Genomic DNA, 24,665 nt, shown 5'->3' on the forward strand with positions numbered 1-24,665 from the left:
ACTTGTTGATACATTTATTTCTCCATGTTAGCACATAGAATATATTTATATACATATTGCTAGCTAAAGCATTAAAACCACCCCGTTTGTGTTTGAAAATTGAGAACGAGACGGACAGTCTTTCGTGCCAAAAGTCAACCTTTAAGCCACGATTAATAGTGTACATATGGACAGGGGGAAAAGTTTACCAGGTCAAAGACAATCTCATATATGTAGTCATGGATGAGATGTTACACTTGACTTTTCTCACCAGAAAAGTCAGTATTTATTCAATTAAATGGTGAGAAAATTTGCTAGAATGCAATTTCGGAGGAAAATAAAAGATCATTGTCATATTGCATCATTTTCAGGAAGTGTAACTACGTATTTTTTTTATGAAAAAGGAACGTAATACACACATCGTACTCATGCAAGTTTCCAGAAATACTTTCCACATAGGGAAAATATCACAAATTATCATCATACAGGGATGGACAAATACATACTCTATAAGTGAACCAATACAATTCTCAGATCGGATTTACCACCCTATGTAACAAGACTTTCCTAAGTGCAGACAAAGTTTTCGTAACAATGAAGACCAAACATTTATGTTTTTAAGAGCAGTGGTTGAGGTCCGGACAGTGATAGTCACCTCAGTAATAGATATAGTTGACCATGTGTGAGGGGAGACCACTCCAGTTAAGAAGAACTGCAGGGGTCTTCTGGTTTTCAAGGCAACATATCAACAGCTTAATCTGATTCCAAATTACATTGGTCCCCTCTCTTAGCCTTACAAATAGAGGGCAGATGACAGTTAACTATAGCCTGCAGCACACCAGTGGTGAACTACTTGCAAACCTCAGTCATGTTAATAACTCCCATTAGAATGCACCATCAGTGTGTGTAGCCTTTAAACTCATTAGAATGATATGGTGTAAGAGAACCAGTTTATTTACATGTAGTGCAACCATGACAAACAGAATTTGATTTTGTTAACATCGGGAGAGAAAGAGATTCTGGCATTCGTGCAGGGCATGCATGATTCTGTTCAGTCTCCTGAAGAAGTGCATCAGGTTTAAACAGAACATTATTACAACGTGGCAAATCAGGCAGTTTGTTCATTACTTCTAAACATTACACTGCTTCTCTGAATGAAAAACAACAAAACAGACTATGGGTCAGGGAAAGAGAAAAATAAATTTTAAAAAATGAAAGAAATCGTATATGTCATTATTTGTCATTGTGTTCTAACGAATACAAATAATTGTGTTAGTTCTGAAAAGTGATACACTTGTCGGAGCTAACGGAAGAGAGAAAGTTGCCATCATTGAAAACCGGGTGTCCAAAACTAGGCAATAAAATGAATGAATGCAGGGGATGACTTTTCCTCTGTTCAGTCGGCTCTTCATAACTAAGGAAACAGTCACATGGACTTACAATAATGGCTGACTTCCCAAGTAGCCTCTTGGTTAGTACTTCTGTTCTAAATAAAATGGGCAATTACATTACCCTTTAAGAAATGATCCAAGACAAGTTAAGCAAAGGATAATAACATTGCACACCATTCAGAATCCATTCAGTAAGAAAAAATAAAAAGTACTAAAAGATAAGCCTGATCATTGATATTTGCATATTTTATATTGGTCCATCCATATTCATTGTCTATGGGGAAACCAAGATACTATGCAAGCTCCTGTTATTTTTCTAGTAATAAAAATGTGAAACTATCAACATGCACATCTCTTTACTCAGAATATGAGGATGATTTTGAAAAAACAGGCACTGACCACCAACTACAGCATAAGCAGTGAAAAGTCTAATAACTAGTCACTGAGTATTCTAAAACTGTACTTACAGTGAACATCACAATAACCATGGCACTGACGCCAACCAATAAACAAAAGAGGGGGGGAAAACAGCACTCACACTTTCTCTGTTAAGATAAGGTTCAACAAATGTCATTTTTGGCAATATTACAAGCATTTGGGTCATGAAATTAAAATGTGCAAACTGTCAAATTATGAAGGAACCTCTCTAAGATCCAGCTCAGTAAAGATTGCTATATATTCCCAAGAAAAGTTGAACTTTTTATCTAATTCATAAAAATTACAGTATATTCAAAATGTGCATAATAACAAACATAAGATTTTTGTCAGCATCTTTATAGCCGACTTCATAACCCTGTTCCCAATTATGTTTAAGAGACTTAAAGATGATAGATAAAAACAATAAAAAGGTGCTATTCACCAAAATATGTTCATGGACCATCTACATTTACTTTTTTCACGATTACATTTTGTTTCTCATGTTTTTCAGCATTTTAAAAAATATTTTCTGTATGAAAGCAGAGCTTATTCAATGCTGCAATAGTACTTATGGTTTAAGATCGACTAATATTAATTGTTAAACATTAACAGTAAGAAAAGTGATTTAAAAAATGCAGGTAATAAAATGTATTCAGTTAATGTTCATCTGTTACTAGACACTTAAATAACACATTCTCCAACATAGGTCAAATTAGCACTTCATAAAAATAAAGAAAATAATCATTTGAGCCATGCTCTTGATATTTTTTTTTTTTTACATCAATACACTGGGTATATTAAATAAAGTAATGAAATAAAATAAAAATAGCATTTTTTTCCCGCAAAGATTCAGGAAGTCAGGTAGGGCCATGGTTGGGTGAGTGACATCGGGGAGAGCCAATGGTTAAGGCGTGCTGGGGGGGGGGGGGTTGGGCTGTTCATCTCTTCCTGCGGCAGGTGCGTTTGTGGTCAGCGTGCCAGTGCTCCTGTTGACACTTGATGGAGCAGTAGGAGGTGTTCCAGCAGCAGTGGTACATGGCTTCCTCCTCACAATTATAACACTGGAGGATTCACACACACGGTCAGACTCAGAACTGAAAAGGCCCCTCTTTGGCCTTGGATTTTTTCCATACATTACTATGAGGTCATTTGTGAATACCACATTAACGAATAACTAATTTGCTTTTGTTCAGTCATTGTAATATTCAATTGATACATTATATTTTACTCTGTCCAGTACTGCTCTAATTATGTATTGGCCTTTTGGTTATGGAGTTAAAAATCTGAAAAGGTCAAGGATGTGCTTAGCTCCTGTAGGACAAATCCATTAAAAAACACAATGAATGAACTGTGCATGTCCAAATATATTACGGATTTAGCCCCTCAGGTCTCAATGAGTGAGACACTGGTGTTAACAGATTGAGCTGTGTGTGGTAGAGAATGAGGGAAAGAGAAGGGTCTCACTCACCCACTGCTTCTTCTTGGTGGTGGAGAGTAGCTGCTTGTGCTGGGCCACCATCTTCTTCACCTCCTCCACCAGCTCCTCCTTACACTTCTCCTTCACCGTCTTACACTTTCTCTCCATCTCAGCCTGGGCCCCCGACACTGCCTTGCTCACCGCCTGCCTCTTCTCCTCCTCCATCTCAGAACGCAACTGGCGACACACACCACAGAAAATTTGGCATGGGTCCTCAGATCCTCAAAAAATTCTACAGCTGCACCATCGAGAGCATCCTGACTGGTTGCATCACCGCCTGGTATGGCAACTGCTTGGCCTCTGACCGCAAGGCACTACAGAGGGTAGTGCGTACGGCCCAGTACATCACTGGGGCAAAGCTCCCTGCCATCCAAGACCTCTATACCAGGCGGTGTCAGAGGAAGGCCCTCAAAATTGTCAAAGACTCCAGCCACCCTAGTCATAGACTGTTCTCTCTGCTACCGCGACGGCAAGCGGTACCGGAGTGCCAAGTCTAGGTCCAAAAGACTTCTCAACAGCTTCTACCCACAAGCCATAAGACTCCTGAACAGCTAATCATGGCTACCCGGACTATTTGCACTGCCCCCCACCCCATCCTTTTTACGCTGCTGCTACTCTGTTAAGTATTTATGCATAGTCACTTTAACTCTACCCACATGTACATATTACCTCAACTACCTCAACTAGCCGGTGCCCCCGCACATTGACTCTGCACCGTTACCCCCCTGTATATATATCCTCCCTACTGTCACTTTATTTTACTTCTGCTCTTTGTATTTCTCAACACTTTTTTTTGTTGTTGTTTTATTCTTACTTTTTTTTGTTTAAAATAAACGCACTGTTGGTTAAGGGCTGTAAGTAAGCATTTCACTGTAATGTCTGCACTTGTTGTATTCGGCGCATGTGACCAATAAAATTTGATTTGATTTGATTTGATTTGATTTGATTTGAAAATGACCCTCAACTCTGATACATGTGGTATACTCGCGTGTTTTAGCTCGTTTCCTTTTCTCAGTGTCTTACTGTTCCATGTCCTACTCTGTCTCAATCCCACAGTCCCTCACCTTCTCCAGGGCCTCTCAGACCCCCTCAGTCCCTCACCTTCTCCAGGGCCTCTCAGACCCCCTCAGTCCCTCACCTTCTCCAGGGCCTCTCAGACCCCCTCAGTCCCTCACCTTCTCCAGGGCCTCTCAGACCCCCTCAGTCCCTCACCTTCTCCAGGGCCTCTCAGACCCCCTCAGTCCCTCACCTTCTCCAGGGCCTCTCGGACCCCCTCAGTCCCTCACCTTCTCCAGGGCCTCTCAGACCCCCTCAGTCCCTCACCTTCTCCAGGGCCTCTCGGACCCCCTCAGTCCCTCACCTTCTCCAGGGCCTCTCGGACCCCCTCAGTCCCTCACCTTCTCCAGGGCCTCTCGGACACCCACAGTCTCAATCCCCAGTCCCTTACCTTCTCCAGGGCCTCTCGGACCATGCGCTCTGTCTCCCTCTTGTTGTCGGCCTTCATCATGTCCTTGACGTCGTTGAAGATCTTGGTGTACTTCTCGTGGCACATGTTCTGGCAGGCTCCGTCAGAGGTGGTCTGGGTGCTGCGGTGCAGGGTGCGTGGCGAGGCGGCCGAGGCCTTCTTGGTCTGCGTAGAGACAGACAGCTTCTCTGGCTGGTGGGGCGTCGTCACAGGGATCTCCTGGCTGCTGCTCACAGCCTCCATCTCAGGCTCCGGGTCCTGGAGGAGAGAGGGACGGGGTTAGAGATGGAGAGAGAAACAAGCAAACAAACATAGAAACAGACACACACGCATAAATCTCCCTACACACGCAATTAAGGTCTCAATTCAACCCATATCACCAAAGTTTAGTGCTACAGTGCGATTTAACTTTAAAGGCAATGCGGAGACTGCACTCATGGTAAACGCTGCATATGTCGGCTCAATCGGAAATTACCTTTAAATGTCAAGCGCGCTATATGCGATACGGATTAAATCAAGCCCTAAAACTCAGACACATACCATAGTAAGACACTGGCTGAGGTGACCGTACAACAGTAGTGCTGGGATACTTACACTGGCTTCCTCTTTGGGCTCAGGAGCTTGACTGCGACGGCTCTTCTTTGCTTTAGGCTCCTGCCTGTCTGGCTGACGGTCTCGGTCTGCCTGTCTTTCTGCTTTCTGCTGTGGAGAAACATAACATATTGGATTACAGAACTGCAGTATCAGAGATGTCTAACACCTCTGTTGGATAAGCGTTTACCATTACCATGGCAACTATTAGAGCTAGAGCCATGACAATACAGATGGTGTTTGTGTTGATCATCACCTTCTCAAATCATTGAAATTCAACATACTTTATTACAGGACCTGTAATATTAAATCAGCCACCAGGTGGAGCAATTACCTACTAAAAACACACCAAAGCAGCTGTTAGTGAGTTTATTTTCAACATGCAAATAAAAAAATACCTCTGTATGTACATGTGTGTGTGGGAGAAAGAGTGTGTGTGAGGCTAGTGCACGCATACGTACATGTTTGACCTGCTCGTTGTTGTTGCTGGTGGAGGAGATGGAGGACTCTGCCTCCTCCGCCCTCTCTGTCAGCCTCTCCTCTCCGTCTCCTCTCCTCTCCTCCAGCCTCTCCACCATCTTGGTTTTCCAGAAGCGACCCTCCCTCTGGAAGCACTGGGACAACTCCAGCTCATCACAGGCCTTCTTCCAGCCAGCACTGCGCTTCACCTGAAGCTGCTGCACCGACACCTTGATGTCCTGGATGTTGTCTGCAGGGATCCATGCTCTGGGGACAAGGAGGAGAGGGAGGAAGAGGGAGAGGAGGGGGGACAACAGTAAGAGCAGCCAAGGAATCTCCCAAAGCTCCATAGCCAGGAGAAATAATATTGCCTGGCTACCCAGACTCCTTGCTCCTGCCAAACGCTACGCCACGCCCACGGACGTTAGTTTCTTCTCCGTAATGAGTCTGGATCTGAGTGCCTCCCCGACCCTTCACCTAATGCGAACACATTCGGGCCGTCTGATTGGTCCAGAAACTGATGGGTTGGGCCAGAGCCAGAACACACGTGGGTAAAGTGGAGGTTTGAAAATTCATCATTGGCTTTGATACTCTGATGACTTTGTTTGGTACAACGCCCCTTACCACAAATGACTTCAATGATGGCAATCTCAGACTGAAGTACAGTTGAAGTCGGAAGTTTACATACACCTTAACCAAATACATTTAAACTCAGTTTCACAATTCCTGACATTTAATCCTAGTAAAAATACCCTGTCTTAGGTCAGTTAGGATCACCACTTTATTTTAAGAATGTGAAATGTCAGAATAATAGTAGAGAGAATGATTTCTTTCAGCTTTTATTTCTTTCATCACATTCCCAGTGGGTCAGAAATTTACATACACTCAATTAGTATTCGGTAGCATTGCCTTTAAATTGTTTAACTTGGGTCAAACGTTTCGGGTAGCCTTCCACAAGCTTCCCACAATAAGTTGGGTGCATTTTGGCCCATTCCTCCTGACAGAGCTGGTGTAACTGAGTCAGGTTTGTAGGCCTCTTTTCTCGCACACGCTTTTTCAGTTCTTCCCACAAATGTTCTATAGGATTGAGGTCAGGGCTTTGTGATGGCCACTCCAATACCTTGACTTTGTTGTCCTTAAGCCATTTTGCCACAACTTTGGAAGTATGCTTGGGGTCATTGTCCATTTGGAAGACCTATTTGCGACCAAGCTTTAACTTCCTGACTGATGTCTTGAGACGTTGCTTCAATATATCCACATAATTTTCCTTCCTCATGATGCCATCTATTTTGTGAAGTGCACCAGTCCCTCCTGCAGCAAAGCACTCCCATAGCATGATGCTGCCACCCCTGTGCTTCACGGTTGGGATGGTGTTCTTCAGTTTGCAATCACCCCCTTTTTCCTCCAAACATAACGATGGTCATTATGGCCAAACAGTTCTATTTTTGTTTCATCAGACCAGAGGACATTTCTCCAAAAAGTACGATCTTTGTCCCCATGTGCAGTTGCAAACCGTAGTCTGGCTTTTTTATGGCGGTTTTGGAGCAGTGGCTTCTTCCTTGCTGAGCGGCCTTTCAGGTTATGTCGATATAGGACTCGTTTTACTGTGGATATAGATACTTTTGTACCCGTTTCCTCCAGCATCTTCACAAGGTCCTTTGCTGTTGTTCTGGGATTGATTTGCACTTTTCACACCAAAGTATGTTCAACTCTAGGAGACAGAACGTGTCTCCTTCCTGAGCGGTATGACGGCTGCGTGGTCCCATGGTGTTTATACTTGCGTACTATTGTTTGTACAGATGAACGTGGTACCTTCAGGCGTTTGGAAATTGCTCCCAAGGATGTCTACAATTTTTTGTCTGAGGTCTTGGCTGATTTCTTTTGATTTTCCCATGATGTCAAGCAAAGAGGCACCGAGTTTGAAGGTAGGCCTTGAAATACATCCACAGGTACAGCTCCAATTGACTCACATGATGTCAATTAGCCTATCAGAAGCTTCTAAAGCCATGACATCATTTTCTGGAATTTTCCAAGCTGTTTAAAGGCACAGTCAACTTAGTGTATGTAAACTTTTGACCCACTGGAATTGTCATACAGTGAATTATAAGTGAAATAATCTGACTGTAAACAATTGTTGGAAAAACTATAGTTTGTTAACAAGAAATGTGTGGAGTGGTTGAAAAACAAGTTTTAATGACTCCAACCTAAGCGTATGTAAACTTCCGACTTCAACTGTACGTAGCGAACAACAGAGCAGCGGAATAATTTAGTGTGAGTCGTCCGGCTAGAAATTATAGTGTACAGACAAGAAATTCTAGGGGATCGAATGTTTTAAATGATCCACTATGATATATCCGCCGCTCTGTCTGTCAATACAGTTGGTCCTCAGGTCGAGAGAACTTGTGTCCTAGTGATAAAGCTGTTGTGTATGCAGTGGCATGATAACTATGCCATGTCTATCAGTATGAGTGTGATGGCTGACCTCTGGTGGGAAACATGTTCAGAGTTCTAGCACCTTATTCCCTATATAGTGCACTCCTTTTGATTAACTTTTGGTTGTAGGTAGTGCACTGTATAGGGAATAGAGTGCCATTTGGGAAGCAGCCTCTGTATCAGTGTGATGGCTGACCTCTGGTGCTGGTGGCCAAAGAAGCGGACGTCCACCTGATTGTCCTCTCTCTGCAGGACCTTGGCCGGCCAGTAGCCAAAGCCCTTCATCTTAGCCCACACCACCTCGTGATTAGGAGTCTGCAACAACCACCACAACCACAGATCAGCACACAGGGCACAGCAAACAACACTAGATAATACACAGATACAATTCAATCAACATTATTTGTCTCCTTAGGGCAATTCTATTGGGGCTATAGTGGTGCTTCAGACATAGCCCTAACATTATGGCCAATATTACATTTAGTTGATATCTTGATCATTTAAACAATCAATTCCCCAGGAGCATTGAAGTCAAGACAGTTTCATACTCACACAGGGGTAGCAGAACCAGTTGTCAGGGCGAGCGTTGGACAGGTAGAAACAGTTCTTACACAGTATCAACTCATTTAACTGGAGAGAGAGATAGATGAAGCGAATGAGGAAGAGATACAGAGAGAACAGCTGCCCTGCCACTCAACACAACCACCTAGAATACTACAATACAAATCTGTCATATTTATGGCAGAAAAAACAACAACAGTTTACCTCATGGCATGTGTCACTGTAGAGCAACCGCGCTATTTCAGCCTGGTCACTATGAACTGCAACAAAAACAGGTTTCGTTAATGTTGGGAAAATAACATTGAAGTATGAAAAATGTATGCATTCACTAACTGTAAGTCGCTCTGGATAAGAGCGTCTGCTAAATGACTCAAATGGCAAATGTAAGTACAGTACCGTTCAAAAGTTTGGGGTCACTTAGAAATGTCCTTGTTTTCGAAAGAAAAGCAAATTTTTTGACCATTAAAATAACATCAAATTGATCAGAAATACAGTGTAGACATTGTTAATGTTGTAAATGGCTATTGTAGCTGGAAACGGCTGATTTTTTATGGAATATCTACATAGGTGTACAGAGGCCCATTATCAGCAACCATCAGTCCTGTGAAGGGAGTACACAGCGTTGTACGAGATCCTTAGTTTCTTGGCAATTTCTCGCATGGAATAGCCTTCATTTCACAGAACAAGAATAGACTGACGAGTTTCAGTAGAAAGTTCTTAGTTTCTGGCCATTTTGAGCCTGTAATCAAACCCACAATTGCTGATGCTCCAAATACTCAACTAGTCTCAAGAAGGCCAGTTTTATTGCTTCTTTAATCAGCACAACAGTTTTCAGCTGTGCTAACATAATTGCAAAAGGGTTTTCTAATGATCAATTAGCCTTTTAAAATAATAAACTTGGATTAGCAAACACAACGTGCCATTGGAACACAGGACTGATGGTTGCTGATAATGGGCCTCTGTACGCCTATGTAAATATTCCATTAAAAATCAGCCGTTTCCAGCTACAATAGCCATTTACAACATTAACAATGTCTACACTGTATTTCTGATCAATTTGATGTTATTTTAATGGACAAAAAATTGCTTTTCTTTTGGAAACAAGGACATTTCTAAGTGACCCCAAACTTTTGAACATAGTGTACATTGTAAAGATTTTGTTCCATTAAACATGCCATCACAATAAACAATTTTAACTAACTACATAGAGCCATGGTCCTTTGCATTTTTTGGTAGATAATCAGACTTTGTTCTTCTTTAAAATTACATTTCTGCCACAACTACTAAACTCTGCAAAAAAAGAAGGGCTAGGGCCATTCCACCCAGAAATGTCCAGGGACCTTGCAGGTGCCACTTGCAGGTGCCTTGGTGGAAAAGTGGGGTAACATCTCACAGCAAGAACTGGCAAATCTGGTGCCGTCCATGAGGAGGAGATGCACTGCAGTACTTAATGCAGCTGGTGGCCACACCAGATACTGACTGTTACTTTTGATTTTGATCCCCCCTTTGTTCAGGGACACATTAATCAATTTCTGTTACATTTACATTTATGTCATTTAGCAGACACTCTTATCCAGAGCGACTTACAGGAGCAATTAGGGTTAAGTGCCTTGCTCAAGGGCACATTGACAGATTTTTCACCTACTTGGCTCGGGGATTAGAACCAGCGACCTTTCGGTTACTGGCACAACGCTCTTAACCACTAAGCTACCTGCCGCCCACATGTCTGTGGAACTTGTTCAGTTTATGTCTCAGTTGTTGAATCTTGTTATGTTCATACAAATATTTACACATGTTAATTTTGCTGAAAATAAACGCAGTTGACAGTGAGAGGACGTTTCTTTTTTTGCTGAGTTTATATGGTCTTATTTCAAAGCTGCAATTAGTAATAGTAGGAGGGAAATCTGATAGCAAAACATGCTCTTCACGGATGTGTCCCAAATGGCACATTATTCCCTATATAGTGCACTACTGTAGACCAGAGCTCTTTGGTCCTTGGTCAAAAGTAGTGCACTATAAAGGGAATAGGATGCCATTTGGGACGCATCCCATAATAACAGCATGGTTGTGAACGCCCCCCACCTCCAAACAAGATGGCGGTGTTGTGCACGATCAGCTGGGCATCTGCCTTGAACTCGTCAAAGCTCTTGTATTTCCCCTCGGTGAGGTTCTGCAACACAGAGACAGAGAACACAAAGAGGACTATTCATTCCCACTAGGTAGGGAAGCAGAGGAGGCTGTGTTGTGCGGTTGCAGTACCATAAGAGACCAGAGGAGGGCAGTGCACCACAGATCCAGAGACCGAGACCCAAGCCAGAGAGGCGCTATGCTGTTTTCCAGCCTATCCAGAGGCCTGGGTCGTATTCACTAGGCATCAAACAGAGGAAAACCGACTGGAACAGGGAGGGACTGAGCTGAACGTTTTGCTACAGTGTGCACTAATGAATACTACCCTGGGACAGTGTCAGGGAGCGCTGTGCTGTTTCCCAGCCTATTTGGCAGGCATGGCTTGGCTGGCGGGAACTACCAGTGGTCACGGTGCAGAGGAGACCTCACTGACCCCCTCGCTGTGAGGAGAGGCAATCTGATAGCCTGTAGCCTCAGCTACACAATCACAGCTTTATACTGGGGCTACATCTGACGTGCCCTTACACAGTCCCTCACCAAACAACATGGGCTGAGTCCCAAATAGCACCCTATTCCCTATACAGTGCACTACTTTTGTCAAAGGTAATGCGCTACATAGGAAATAGGGTGCCATTGTGTTCAGCAGTGTATTGCGGCCAGTTACCTCCTGAATGTTGGTGACGTCCAGCGTGGTGTGGATGAGCCTCCTGTACATCGGGTGTTGAGTGTCTTTGCCTTTCTTGTTCAGGTCCACAGCCTGCAGTGCCAGGAGAGAAATAATACGATTTATGGGCGAAGAGGAGGAGGGGAGCTGGAATCAACCAAAGCCATTGTGGTGGGACTTTGACTGGCCTTGATTTAAAGTGGAATAAAACATGGCAGAGCTCTGATTCAATACAGTGGTTGCGTTCCAAATGGCACCCTCAGAGCCCTATAGGAGGGCTGGTCAAAATAATTGCACTATATAGGGAATAGGGCACCATTTGGGATGCAGCCAGTGCCACAGCCTGGTCCTGCATACCTACGCTGAACACAAAACTAACACTCACCCTCTCTTTCATGCGCTGAATGATAAATCGCAGGTATTTGCACATCTCCTGCTTGTTCAGGTTCTTCTTTTTACTACCCTGCAGAGAGAGAGAGTGTTAGATTAATTTGGATTTTAAGAATAATGACTAAAGGATTTCACCCCAAATACAGTATAAATGTTAGAATTATCATGTAGTGTCAACCCACTAACAGAGGGGGCGGTACTAAACATTCAAGGGTGAAGGGGAAGGTGGAAACTGTTTAGAAAACCCACCTAAAGGTGGGAGGAGTCAAGTCCAGGAGGTATAAAATCGTATGTTTGTGTCTTTGGCGGGAGAGCTCTCCATGAATAAATATACAGATAAATACTTGTGGGTTGTGGACCTTGAATCATTGATGATTAAAACCAGAGCCTTACAACCTCTGGTAATGATTCAAGCTTAGGTTGAATTAGAGATAGAAATTCACATGACAGAGAGAGAGAGAGAGAAAGGTCAGTAAGACTCTGTAACCCATCCAGCTCTCTATTCAAACCACGTGGAGCTAGCAGTAGATTACAACTGACTGTGTATATAATATGTTTTATTGTCACATACATCAGATAGGTGCAGTGAAATGTGTTGTTTTCCAGGGTCAGCCATAGTAGTACGGCGCCACTGGAGCAAAGTAGGGTTAAGTGCTTTGCTTAAGGGCACAGACAGATTTTTCTCCTCGGGTATTCCAACCAGCTAATTTTCGGTTACTGGCCCAACACTCTAACCGCTAGGCTACCTGCCGCCTATAGGAGTACATACCCTGCACACCACACACTGCCAGTGGGATCCGCTGTCCCAGGGCTTGTATTCATCCGACAGGCATTTTAGGTGATAGACACGGAAGCAGTTGTCGCACACAAGCACGTCTCCGGGCAGGTGGCACTCAAAGCAGTACCAGTCGTGGCTCTCCGCCTCCCATTCCTGAAACAGACGGAGCACAGTGGTCGGTGCCCCCCCTCCGCACCGACCTGACCTGCCGGCAAGGCTGTCCCCAACCTAGAGGCTGGACCACACCCCCAGCCAGACTCCTGGCCCCACCACACCAGCTGCTCCACAACACACACCTCTGCTGGGGCTTGGCAAAGGCACATCACTGGAACTTTTCAGTTCTAATATATACAAAGAAATGTATCATATATATCTATGTCTCCCTTGGAAAATAGGTCTTCTGACCTCAATGGGACTTCCTGGATAAATAAAGGTTAAATACAATTTAAAATATATAAGAAAATCACAAGTTTTTACAGGGAGCCTTTACAAACATCTCACAACAGTTATTTAATGTTTAGTTAGTGAATTCTGACTGACCTCCTCCGGCGGCTCCCTCTCCGTCTGCAATTAAACACCCCCATCAATGATTAATCAACTATCAAATAAACAGTGTGTGTGTGTGTGTGTGTGTGCGTGCACAGTGGATTGTGTACCATAACCCCTGTGCAAGCCAATGATTCAAAGAGCAATCTTTAGGCTGAGAGTATATAGGCCCAAGGCTAATGTGTGACCATCGCTGAAACATTGGCTTACTGGAAGGTAATTAGTCATGGCTAGAGGAAGTGTGCGTCCCAAATGGCACCCTATTCCCTATGTAGTGCCCTGGTCAAAAGTAGTGCACTATGAAGGGCATAGGGTGCCATTTGGGACGCACACAAAGTTACTATAAAATCCTGATGTGGTCGTGCATGCATGAAAGGCTGATGGAAGCTAGGGAAGGGTGGGGCAAATTCCTGCAAACCTGAACCTGCTGCTCAAAGCATTACTCATGATTTACTATAGTGTTGTTTCAGGTTTCACTAAGGGGCATAGAGCTAGAAACCACCTGCCTGCCTGAGATTCAACCCAACAACCATGAGTCACACCCCTCCTCCACACAGTCTGGAGTAGAAGTCAACAAGGACTGTGTTATATTGCAACATGTCAAAAACTAGCCTACACCTCCCCACAAAACCCTTTCTTTCAGATGAAGGAAACCACAGGACAAACTAACGTACTACACCCCATCAGTGCAGAATCCTTGTGTCCTTCCCTCCAACACATTATCTATTTAAACCTAGTGAGCTGGGAGAGCACTCCATCACACGGGAGCAGAGAGGAGGAGCACAAACTAACACACAGCCATAAAAAGTCATAAAGGACAAAGCAGAGAGGACAGACCGACAGTCGACAGCAGTGCCACTGCCAGCCTAGTGGGCTATGAGAGCCTGATGTAAAACCAGTTCTGCCAGAGGCAATACATTTTCAGTTAGGACTCATCCCACCAAGGCCTCCACAAGCTCCCTCCATCTCTTCCTGTCCAGGGCCCGGTTTCCCAAAAGCATCTTCAAAGGCTAAATTCATCGTTAGAACCTTCGTAGGAGCATCGTTAAATCCCAGAGCTGTTTCCCAAAACCACTATTATTACCGTTGCACTTTAAAACACTCGTAATCTAACATGTTGACTAGACCGGGTGCGCGCTTGCGTCCACCATCGTGCGCATGTTGATTTTGTCCACACACACCAGACGCGATCAGGACACGCAGGTTGAAATATCAAAACAAACTCTGAACCAACTATATTAATTTGGGGACAGGTCGAAAAGCATTAAACATTTATGGCAATTTAGCTAGCTTGCTGTTGCTAGCTAATTTGTCCTGGAATATAAACATTGGGTTGCTATTTTACCTGAAATGCACAAGGTCCTTTACTCCGACAATTAATCCACAGATAAAAGGGTAAACCGAGTTCGTTTCTAGTAATCTCTCCTCCTTCAGACTTCTTCTACTGACTTTATATGGAGGTTGGCAACCAACTTTAAGGTGCATTACCACCACCAACTGGACTGGAGTGTGGACCTCAGTTCATCTTTCAATCACCCACGTGGGTATATGCTCCTAAAAACCAATGAGGAGAGGCGGGACTTGCAGTGCGTCAAGCGTCACAAATAGAACAAAGTTCTATTTTAGCCCCTGGCTACGCAGATGGTCGTTGACGCGCGAGAAGTGTGGGTGCAATGATTGAATAACATGTATGTGTACACTTTGTAGGAAAGATGCATCGTTAAAATACTCGTAAGCCTAAGAAACATTGCTATCGGGAAACTGTGCCCAGGGCTATTTTAGACATCTCTTTCCAGGTGAGACCTAGTCATTATGGAGTATTGTGTGTAGACTGATGAGGATTGTATTTTTTATTTTATGTATTTTAGAATAAGGCTGTAACGTAACAAAATGTGGAAAAAGTCAAGGGGTCTGAACACTTTCCGAAGGCACTGAACAACATTATAAATGCACCACGTAAAGTGTTAGTCCCATGTTTCATGAAATAAAAGATCCCAGAAAAGCTTAGTGAGCATTTCTCCTTTGCCAAGATAATCCATCCACCTGACAGGTGTAGCATATCAAGAAGCTGATTAAACAGCATGATCATTACACAGGTGGACCTTGTATTGGGGACAATAAAAAGCCACTCTAAAATGTGCAATTTTGTCAAACACAATGCCACAGATATCTGAAGTTTTGAGGGAGCATGCAATTGGCATGCTGACTGCAGGAATGTCCACCAGAGCTGTTGCCAGATAATTTAATGTTAATTTCTCTACCAAAAGCCACCTCCAACGTCGTTTTAGAGAATTTGGCAGTATATCCAACCGGCCTCACAACAGCAGACCATATGGATGGCATTGTGTGGGCGAGCGGTTTGCTGATGCCAACGTTGTGAACAGAGTGCCCCATGGTGGCGGTGGGGTTATGGTATGGGCAGGCATAAACTACGGACAACGAACACAATTGCAATTTGGCCATTTGAATGCACAAAAATACAGTGACGAGATCCTGATACCCATTGTGAGGCCCATTATTTTTAAAGGTATATGTGACCAACATATGAATATCTTTATTCCCAGTCATGTGAAATCCATAGATTATGCTATGGCCTAATGAATTTATTTCAATTGACTGATTTCCTCATATGAACTGTAACTCAGTAAAATCTTTGAAATTGTTGCCTTTATATTTTTGTTCAGTATAGATAATCCTGTCCTAGATTGAGATGTAGCCCTATATATAGTTGTCCTAGCCTACCTCTTTCAGGTAATACATTCAATGCAGTATTAGCCTTATATTTAGCTAATTATTGATGGGTTATGCATAACAAGCTTCTAACTTGTAGACTCTGTCTCTTGAACAATACGCACGCACCTGCGCTCCACTGGCCTCTCCTTAAAAAATGCTCCTTAGCTCTTGGGAGTCCCCATGCAGGAAAAGCTAGACTAGAATAGCTTGCGGGACATCATTTTTTTAGCATTTACTATACCAATAGACTATTCAAAGACGGATGCAAGCTCTTTTTTGCTGAATGTTAAATACAGCAGCCAGTAGGACTCACGAGTAGTTTGAAAGATGAGCGAACGTGCGATGGCGGTAGGCTATAGCAATTATTTATTCAGTCCCATAACCATTCAATCTTCATGAAGAGAAGTGAAAGCCTTCTGCATTTAATTATATTCTTATACTATTCAATGATGTCATTAGAATGATGAAGATAAGGACAACAAAATGTATTTCATTTAACTGTTGAAAATAAAGCGAGGAAGGAATGAAGCAACACTAGATAGAAAGAGGAGGTAGGCTAATAACATTAGGGGAAATATTATGAAAGATATATATGCGTCAGCCTACTAATTATACAAATAGGCCCTATTATATTTCAAAATTAAAATCAAATTCGCTAGCCTATTCTTGTAACTTCGTAGGCCGCATGTGCTGCACCAGAATCGCATGTTATCTCCCTGCTTTATCATGGTTTGAACGATGTGCGCAATTCCAGTCCATATAATACAGTATAATACAAAACAGTACAGTAATACAGTTCACGCGCAAAAAGATTAGCCTACTGAAGGTAGTTTAATGTCCTTACCCAAGAGAGCATATAGCTAGCTACATCTATGGGCTTTTATGTTTTTCTGTCGTGCGTAATGTGCGGTAGCCTATATCATCTATGTATTGGATAATGACACAATCATTTGGGCTTTTTTGCGCTTGGGCTCAATAAATGTCTTTAATGTAGGGCTCATAAAATGTATTTAATGTATGGCTAATCAGGCTCTGGTAGCATCAGGCTTGAATTTTTGATCAAAGCTCTAATCAACTCCAGACATAGGCCTATTTATACACTTTATAATGCTTGAATGACACTTCCGGTTTTGGCGGGAAATACCGGGTTACCCAAGAGAAAAGTGATTTATTCTCGGGATGGAACATTTGTAAAATACAATGAAAATATTAAACCCTACTTTGAATACAGTGTTGTTTGACATGACAACGAATGAAAATGCCAGGGAGGAGTTATTGTGACAGGGTAGGAACCAAAGTGTTGATAAGTGTTTCCTAGGTGACCCTATAATCTTTGGCTACATTGACTGTTTTCTCTTAGCTACTTCATGTCGCTAACATATTCATGCTTCGCGTATTCCTCTTTGATTTAGAAGATACTGTTGCACAAACAACATGCTGATTTAGGTCTACACCATCACTGGTAATATCAGGCTGTATAGCTAATTATGTTTGCCAGATTTTGATTTGATTTGAGCTAGCTTACCAGCTAACTAGTGATTAGCATTAACGGCTAACAAGATATAGGCCCAACTTGCTTAAAAATACAAACTAGTTGTTTCCAGATGTAAACACAAACTAATAGTGTAATTATAGAATGCTAGTGGATTTACATTAAGAAGCAAAGTGAAAACAGCATCTTTGTCATCAACATTTTTGCATTCGCTGCATTGACCATGTAGACTGAACGCAAGTGTCTCGTGGTCGAGGTACAACAAATGCGCTCCTTGAATGACAGGGGGCGGAGCTAGGTCTGTGTGGAAAGCGGCATGAAAAGAGAGGGAGCGGAGAGCGATGACTCAAGTAGGGAAGTAAACTATAAAAATGGTAATTACACACGGCGTATCACATTTATCAAACCAAAACTTTCAAATACCGTTATAGAAGGTCAAGTAAAAATCCAAACCAGTCTGTGTGTCAATACCGGTATATAGTAAAATACGGTATACCGCCCAGCCCTAGTGTGTAGGGTGCTGTCCATGGTGCTGATACAGTGCAGTGGAGATACAGATTTCGCACCAATCTGTCATTTCAAAAGCACTCAATGGTCTCGGCATTTTAACTTTTATGTGTATCATGATATAGCGTGATATACATGATATAGCGTGATATAAGCAGAATGTAATATTCCAATACAAGAACCAAAATGATGCTCCTGGGTATAGCTACATATCGGTATGTTTCATCATAGAAATAGATACATTCTATTTCTATGGTTTTCTTGGTTGCGTATTGCTTTCCGTGGTTGTAAATGGAACTGTACATATTGGAAACGTGTTTATGGTAGGCTGGCATTGCTTAACTAATTACGTTGGTTGAATTTGACACACAGAAGTGTATTGTGCCATATCACAATGTGTTGCTGAACTCATGAATTCCATGTTCGAAGCGGGTCTATAGGCCTATTTATTAGCATGATTTTTTAAAGACAGCTGTGTGTACCGCTTCATTAACATAGGCTGTTTGTAATAGGTGAATTACCCCATCTATCCTTTCATTCAAAAAATGGTACACCCCTTGCCGATTTAAAATGCCCCCTTAGTCACTTTATCCAGCCACCGGGCCTGCGTGTCCTCAACATGACACTAACCATAACCCCCACACACATGACAGTTGGATTGATTCCAGGCGCCTGAGGGGATAGAACTTCATAATGTACTGTAATTGCTTCGCCATGCTTCCCATGATACACACTAAATCAGAGACCCTGACCTATGAAATCAGTCAGGCATATATAAGACTGCGTCCCAAATGGCATCCTATTCCCTATATAGTGCTCTACTATTTGGGACGCAGACATAGTATAGACAACTAGATGACGTCACACACCACCACACCCCCTGTTCATCAAACCAAACACATGCCGGAAACACAGAGATCATAACAGTAACACACAGAGGAATGGAGCTACACACCCTCCCTGAGGAGTTACTACTACTACCACCATCAGCAAAACTACATCTACTACTCACACTCATCATATATGCTTGCTACAAACCTGCGGCTATGTTGGCATTGCTTGTCATGTCACTTAAAAGACATTACATTGAAATGTACTACTATGATTCTGAAACTTTTAAGAGATTCTCTCTGGAGATTTATTTGAAGTACTGTATGTGTCAAACAAAGCCATGGAGAATATACAGCCTTCACTGTATTTAACCCTGGCGATGTTTATTAGATTTTTTCCATATAGCTATTTTTAAAGCAACGTTACATGTGTAGATAAGTAGCGAGCAAATATTTAAAGGAAGTCACTTTGATCGATTCCACAAGAAATTGGGCCACCGAGAGACAGCGCTATAATGGGCTTTCTGGAAGCTTTTACCATGGAATATCAGCATCTTCTCATGTTAAAACTACTGGGTGTGACATAAATTGTCTTACCATTACAAATGATTTTTAATTTAATTTTTACAGTTAATATAATTCAATTAGTCTATTGTTTTCATATGACATCTTAATCCAAACTGATGCCGCTGCTGTTCGTCAGATTTTCTATTATAGAGTATGCTCTGTAAAGATTCCATAAAATCCAAGATTGCGCTGCAAGTGGCCAAAGTGATTTGTTCGCGAGATGATGTTAGTAAAATAAATTATAGAGATAAAAGCAGAACAAATCAAACCAAAATAAAAAACAACGATGCACCCTTACCTTGTTTCCTTCGGCATTGGGCTCCTGTGTGATTGCAAGTGATCCAGAAAGCAATGTTTAAAGTCCTACTGCTACAGTCAATTGAGCTATCTTTGGCTGTTTAGACAGGCAGCCCAATTCTGATCTTTTTTTCATTCATTGGTCTTTTCACCTGATGTGAAAAGATCTGATGTGAATGGTCAAAAGATAAATGAGTGGAAAAAATATCATAATTGGGCTGCCTGTCTAAACGCAGCCTAAGAGCAGAGCTAGTGTTGACTGTACTGTGTGGGTTCAGTGTGTTTGGTGTATAGCAGAGCTACAGTACTAAAGGAATGTGTGCATGGTCATACCTATGACTAATGAGTCAGCTTCACATAAACGTTTGAAAAATATCAGCATGACTTGAATCACCAGGTCATTATAATCAATGCTGATAGTTCATAGCACCTCTGAATGACTGATATATAACTAACATGCTGACTACACAGGCCACGCGCGTGCGTCTTCATGCACCATCGTGCGCATGTTGATTTTTGTTGCGCATGTTGATCATGACACGCAGGTTAAAATATCAAAACCAACTGTGAACCAACAATATCAATTTGGGGGCATGTCAAAACACACATGAAAAAATTCATGGTCATTAAGCTAGCTTGCTATTGCTAGCTAATTTGTCCTGGGAGATGAATATTGGATGTTATTTGAAATGTATGTACACTACCAGTCAAAAGTTTGGACACACCTACTCATTCAAGGGTTTTTCTTTATTTTTAAAATGTTCTACATTGTAGAATAATAGTGAAGACATCAAAACTATGAAATAACACATATGGAATCATGTAGTAACCAAAGAAAAAGGGTTAAACAAATCAAAATATATTTTATATTTGAGATTCTTCAAATAGCCACCCTTTGCCTTGATGACAGCTTTGCACACTCTTGGCATTCTCTCAACCAGTTTCATGAGGTAGTCACCTGGAATGCATTTAAATTAACAGGTGTGCCTTGTTAAAAGTTGTGGAATTTCTTTCCTTCTTAATGTGTTTGAGCCAATCAATTGTGTTGTGACAAGGTAGGGGGTGTATACAGAAGATAGCCCTATTTGGTAAAAGACCAAGTCCATATTATGTCAAGAACAGCTCAAATAAGCAAAGAGAAACGACAGTCCATCATTACTTTAAGACATGAAGGTCAGTCAATACAGAACATTTCAAGAACTTTGAAAGTTTCTTCAAGTACAGTCGCAAAAACCATCAAGCGCTATGATGAAACTGGCTCTCATGAGGACCGCCACACAACTGAAAGACCCAGAGTTACCTCTGCTGCAGAGGATAAGTTCATTAGAGTTACCAGCCTCAGAAATTGCAGCACAAATACAGTGAGGGAAAAAAGTATTTGATCCCCTGCTGATTTTGTATGTTTGCCCACTGACAAAGAAATGATCAGCCTATAATTTTAATGGTAGGTTTATTTGAACAGTGAGAGACAGAATAACAACAACGAAATCCAGAAAAACGCATGTCAAAAATGTTATGAATTGATTTGCATTTTAATGAGGGAAATAAGTATTTGACCCCTCTGCAAAACATGACTTAGTACTTGGTGGCAAAACCCTTGTTGGCAATCACAGAGGTCAGACGTTTCTTATAGTTGGCCACCAGGTTTGCACACATCTCTGGAGGGATTTTATCCCACTCCTCTTTGCAGATCTTCTCCAAGTCATTAAGGTTAAGGACGTTTGGCATTAAGGACGTTTGGCAACTCGAACCTTCAGCTCCCTCCACAGGTCATAGGCAGCATTCCACCTCCTCCAAACACGGCGAGTTGAGTTGATGCCAAAGAGCTCCATTTTGGCCTCATCTGACCACAACACTTTCACCCAGTTCTCCTCTGAATTATTCAGATGTTCATTGGCAAATTTCAGACGGGCATGTATATGTGCTTTCTTGAGCAGGGGGACCTTGCGGGCGCTGCAGGATTTCAGTCCTTCACGGCGTAGTGTCTTACCAATTGTTTTCTTGGTGACTATGGTCCCAGCTGCCTTGAGATCATTGACAAGATCCTCCCGTGTAGTTCTGGGCTGATTCCTCACCGTTCTCATGATCATTGCAACTCCACGAGGTGAGATCTTGCATGGAGCCCCAGGCCGAGGGAGATTGACAGTGCTTTTGTGTTTCTTCCATTTGTGAATAATCACACCAACTGTTGTCACCTTCTCACCAAGCTGCTTGGCGATGGTCTTGTAGCCCATTCCAGCCTTGTGTAGGTCTACAATCTTGTCCCTGACATCCTTGGAGAGCTCTTTGGTCTTGGCCATGGTGGAGAGTTTGTAATCTGATTGATTGATTGCTTCTGTGGACAGGTGTCTTTTATACAGGTAACAAGCTGAGATTAGGAGCACTCCCTTTAAGAGTGTGCTCCTAATCTCAACTCGTTACCTGTATAAAAGACACCTAGGAGCCAGAAATCTTTCTGATTGAGAGGGGGTCAAATACTTATTTCCCTCATTAAAATGCAAATCAATTTATAACATTTTTGACATGCGTTTTTCTGGATTTTTTTGTTGTTATTCTGCCTCTCACTGTTCAAATAAACCTACCATTAAAATTATAGACTGATCATTTCTTTGTCAGTGGGCAAACGTACAAAATCAGCAGGGGATCAAATACTTTTTTTCCCTCACTGTAAAGTCACAGACACATCTCAACATCAACTGTTCAGAGGGCACTGTGTGATCCAGGCCTTCATGGTCGAATTGCTGCAAAGAAACCACTACTAAAGGACACCAATAAGAAGAACAGACCTGCTTGGGCCAAGAAACACGAGCAATGGACATTAGACCGGTGTAAATTGGAGATTTTTGGTTCCAACCGCCGTGTCTTTGTGAGACGCAGTGTGGGTGAACGGATTATCTCTGCATGTGAATTTCCCACCGTAAAGCATGGAGGAGGAGGTGTTATGGTGTGGGGGTGCTTTGCTGGTGACACTGTCTGTGATTTATTTAGAATTCAAGGCACACTTAACCAGCATGGCTACCACAGCATTCTGCAGCGATACGCCATCCCATCTGGTTTGGGCTTAGTGGGACTATCATTTGTTTTTCAACAGGACAATGACCCATAACACACCTCCAGGCTGTGTAAGGGCTACTTTACCAAGAAGGAAAGTGATGGAGTGCTGCATCAGATGACATGGCCTCCACAATCCCCGACCTCAACCCAATTCAGATGGTTTGGGATGAGTCGGACGGCAGAGTGAAGGAAAAGCAGCCAACAAGTGCTCAGCATATGTGGGAACTCCTTCAAGACAGTTGGAAAATAATTCCAGGTGAAGCTGGTTGAGAGAATGCCAAGAGTGTGCAAAGCTGTCATCAAGGCAAAGGGTGGCTATTTGAAGAATCTCAAATAAAATATATATTTTGATTTGTTTAACACTTTTTTGGTTAATACATGATTCCATATGTGTTATTTCATAGTTTTGATATCTTCACTATTATTCTACTATGTAGAAAATAGTAAAAATAAAGAAAAAGCCTTGAATGAGTAATGTGTCCAAACTTTTGACTGGTACTGTATATGGTCCTTTTTTTTGCTGGATCTTTGTAGAATTTTGACCCGGAGTCATACAAAATCGTGTGTTTCTCTACTCAGACGATTAATCCACAGATAAAAAGGGAAAACTAGTTTGTTTTTAGTTAGTGATCTTTAATTAATCTCTCCTCATTTGTCTTTCAAGCATCCACGTGGGTTTGTATCTTTCTGATATCCAATAAGGAGGGGACTTGCAGCGTGTGGAGCGTCTCAAATAGAATTAAGTTATATTTTAGCGCTTAGCTACGCAGACGCTCGTTCACACGAGCGGTGTGGGTGAAATGATTGAATAACATGTATGTGTACATTTATTTTGCAACGCTTGCGCACGCAAAATGGCCGGTGAGGTTTGCATGTAAGTTGTCTAGCATAGCAGATATACACACAAGACACTAAATACAAATGACAAACATTTAATAAAGGCAGAATTCCTTGAAGTAAGTAAGAAACTAAGTATGTTTCTTCTGAACCATAGCGGTGTTGATCAGGGAGTGCACCCTTGTCCTATGGGGTTTGGGTTATCACTACAGGGTAAAACCCCTCTCTTACCTGCTCGTCTCCAGGCAGCCAGTAGCCCTCCTGTTCGATGCCGGCCTTGGAGCCCTTACAGCCCACAGTGAGAGTCTCCACCACCAGGCCATCCTTCACTGCCAGACTCAGCTGCCTGGCCGTCTCCTTGGGGTGCATGCCAAACACACGGCTCAGGTACCTGCACAGACACAGCACACCAACATCACTGCCTCTGCCTGCGTTCTCTAACTCAACTCAACCAAGGGGAAACGCATACACCTCCAACCAAATGTGCAATTCACAAGGGAAATGAGCGAGAATAGAACAGAAGCAGCTCTAGACAAGAGTGCCACTGCATTGCCAAGGAAGGCATCGCTTTGCCAATTACAAATCTTGACATAGGGCCTGGCTTATCCTCCAGAGAAATATTGCTACCTGCACTGGAAACTCATCATCACAGTGAAGTCCAGTACATGCTCAAATAACATAGAATAGTTAGATCTATACTACCACTAATGACTGTGCCTTTTTATCAGACAACTATTCATGTTCTGCACAGACAGATGGAACCTTTTCACATCTAGGTCCTAATGTAAAGAGATAACACAATTTCCTCTCTCATTCCTTTATGCCTTTGTTCTCATATTAAACTGTATTTTCATGGACTCTCAATGTCACCACCTCTTACATTCAAACACAAAATGTATAGTTTTAAGACATTAAGACAGTTCAGCAGTGCCTGCCACTGAATTTCATCGCTTTATCTCCATGACAACAGCCACTCTGTGGCATTCATTCGGTGAGTGGCCAACTCCCAGGGCTCTCTGTCTGCCTGATGATTTCATTTAGCCATATTCCTATTAAATTAACAGAAAATA

The 24,665-nt window shown here is 42.4% G+C and overlaps 1 protein-coding gene across 5 annotated transcripts in view; it reads right to left on the reverse strand.

The window, feature by feature from the left end:
- Nucleotides 1-24,665, reverse strand: part of LOC121535174 (zinc finger MYND domain-containing protein 11-like) — a 33,589-nt gene continuing 8,924 nt past the window's right edge. For 3 of the 5 annotated variants that reach the window (XM_041841962.2, XM_041841965.2, XM_041841966.2), the window contains exons 3-17: nt 23,827-23,986; nt 19,706-19,729; nt 13,273-13,296; nt 12,724-12,885; nt 11,950-12,027; nt 11,565-11,657; nt 10,856-10,943; nt 8,978-9,033; nt 8,765-8,842; nt 8,409-8,527; nt 5,782-6,046; nt 5,324-5,431; nt 4,712-4,987; nt 3,256-3,441; nt 1-2,848 (exon numbers count right to left, since the gene is read on the reverse strand). In XM_041841962.2, coding sequence (XP_041697896.1) covers nt 2,726-2,848; nt 3,256-3,441; nt 4,712-4,987; nt 5,324-5,431; nt 5,782-6,046; nt 8,409-8,527; nt 8,765-8,842; nt 8,978-9,033; nt 10,856-10,943; nt 11,565-11,657; nt 11,950-12,027; nt 12,724-12,885; nt 13,273-13,296; nt 19,706-19,729; nt 23,827-23,986 — 1,840 coding nt within the window. In that variant the 3' untranslated portion in view covers nt 1-2,725. The remainder of the gene's footprint in view (nt 2,849-3,255; nt 3,442-4,711; nt 4,988-5,323; nt 5,432-5,781; nt 6,047-8,408; nt 8,528-8,764; nt 8,843-8,977; nt 9,034-10,855; nt 10,944-11,564; nt 11,658-11,949; nt 12,028-12,723; nt 12,886-13,272; nt 13,297-19,705; nt 19,730-23,826; nt 23,987-24,665) is intronic. The other 2 variants (XM_041841963.2, XM_041841964.2) reach the window with 2 other exon arrangements.

Source organism: Coregonus clupeaformis, chromosome 21, assembly GCF_020615455.1.
Source record: "Coregonus clupeaformis isolate EN_2021a chromosome 21, ASM2061545v1, whole genome shotgun sequence".
NCBI lineage: Eukaryota > Metazoa > Chordata > Actinopteri > Salmoniformes > Salmonidae > Coregonus > Coregonus clupeaformis.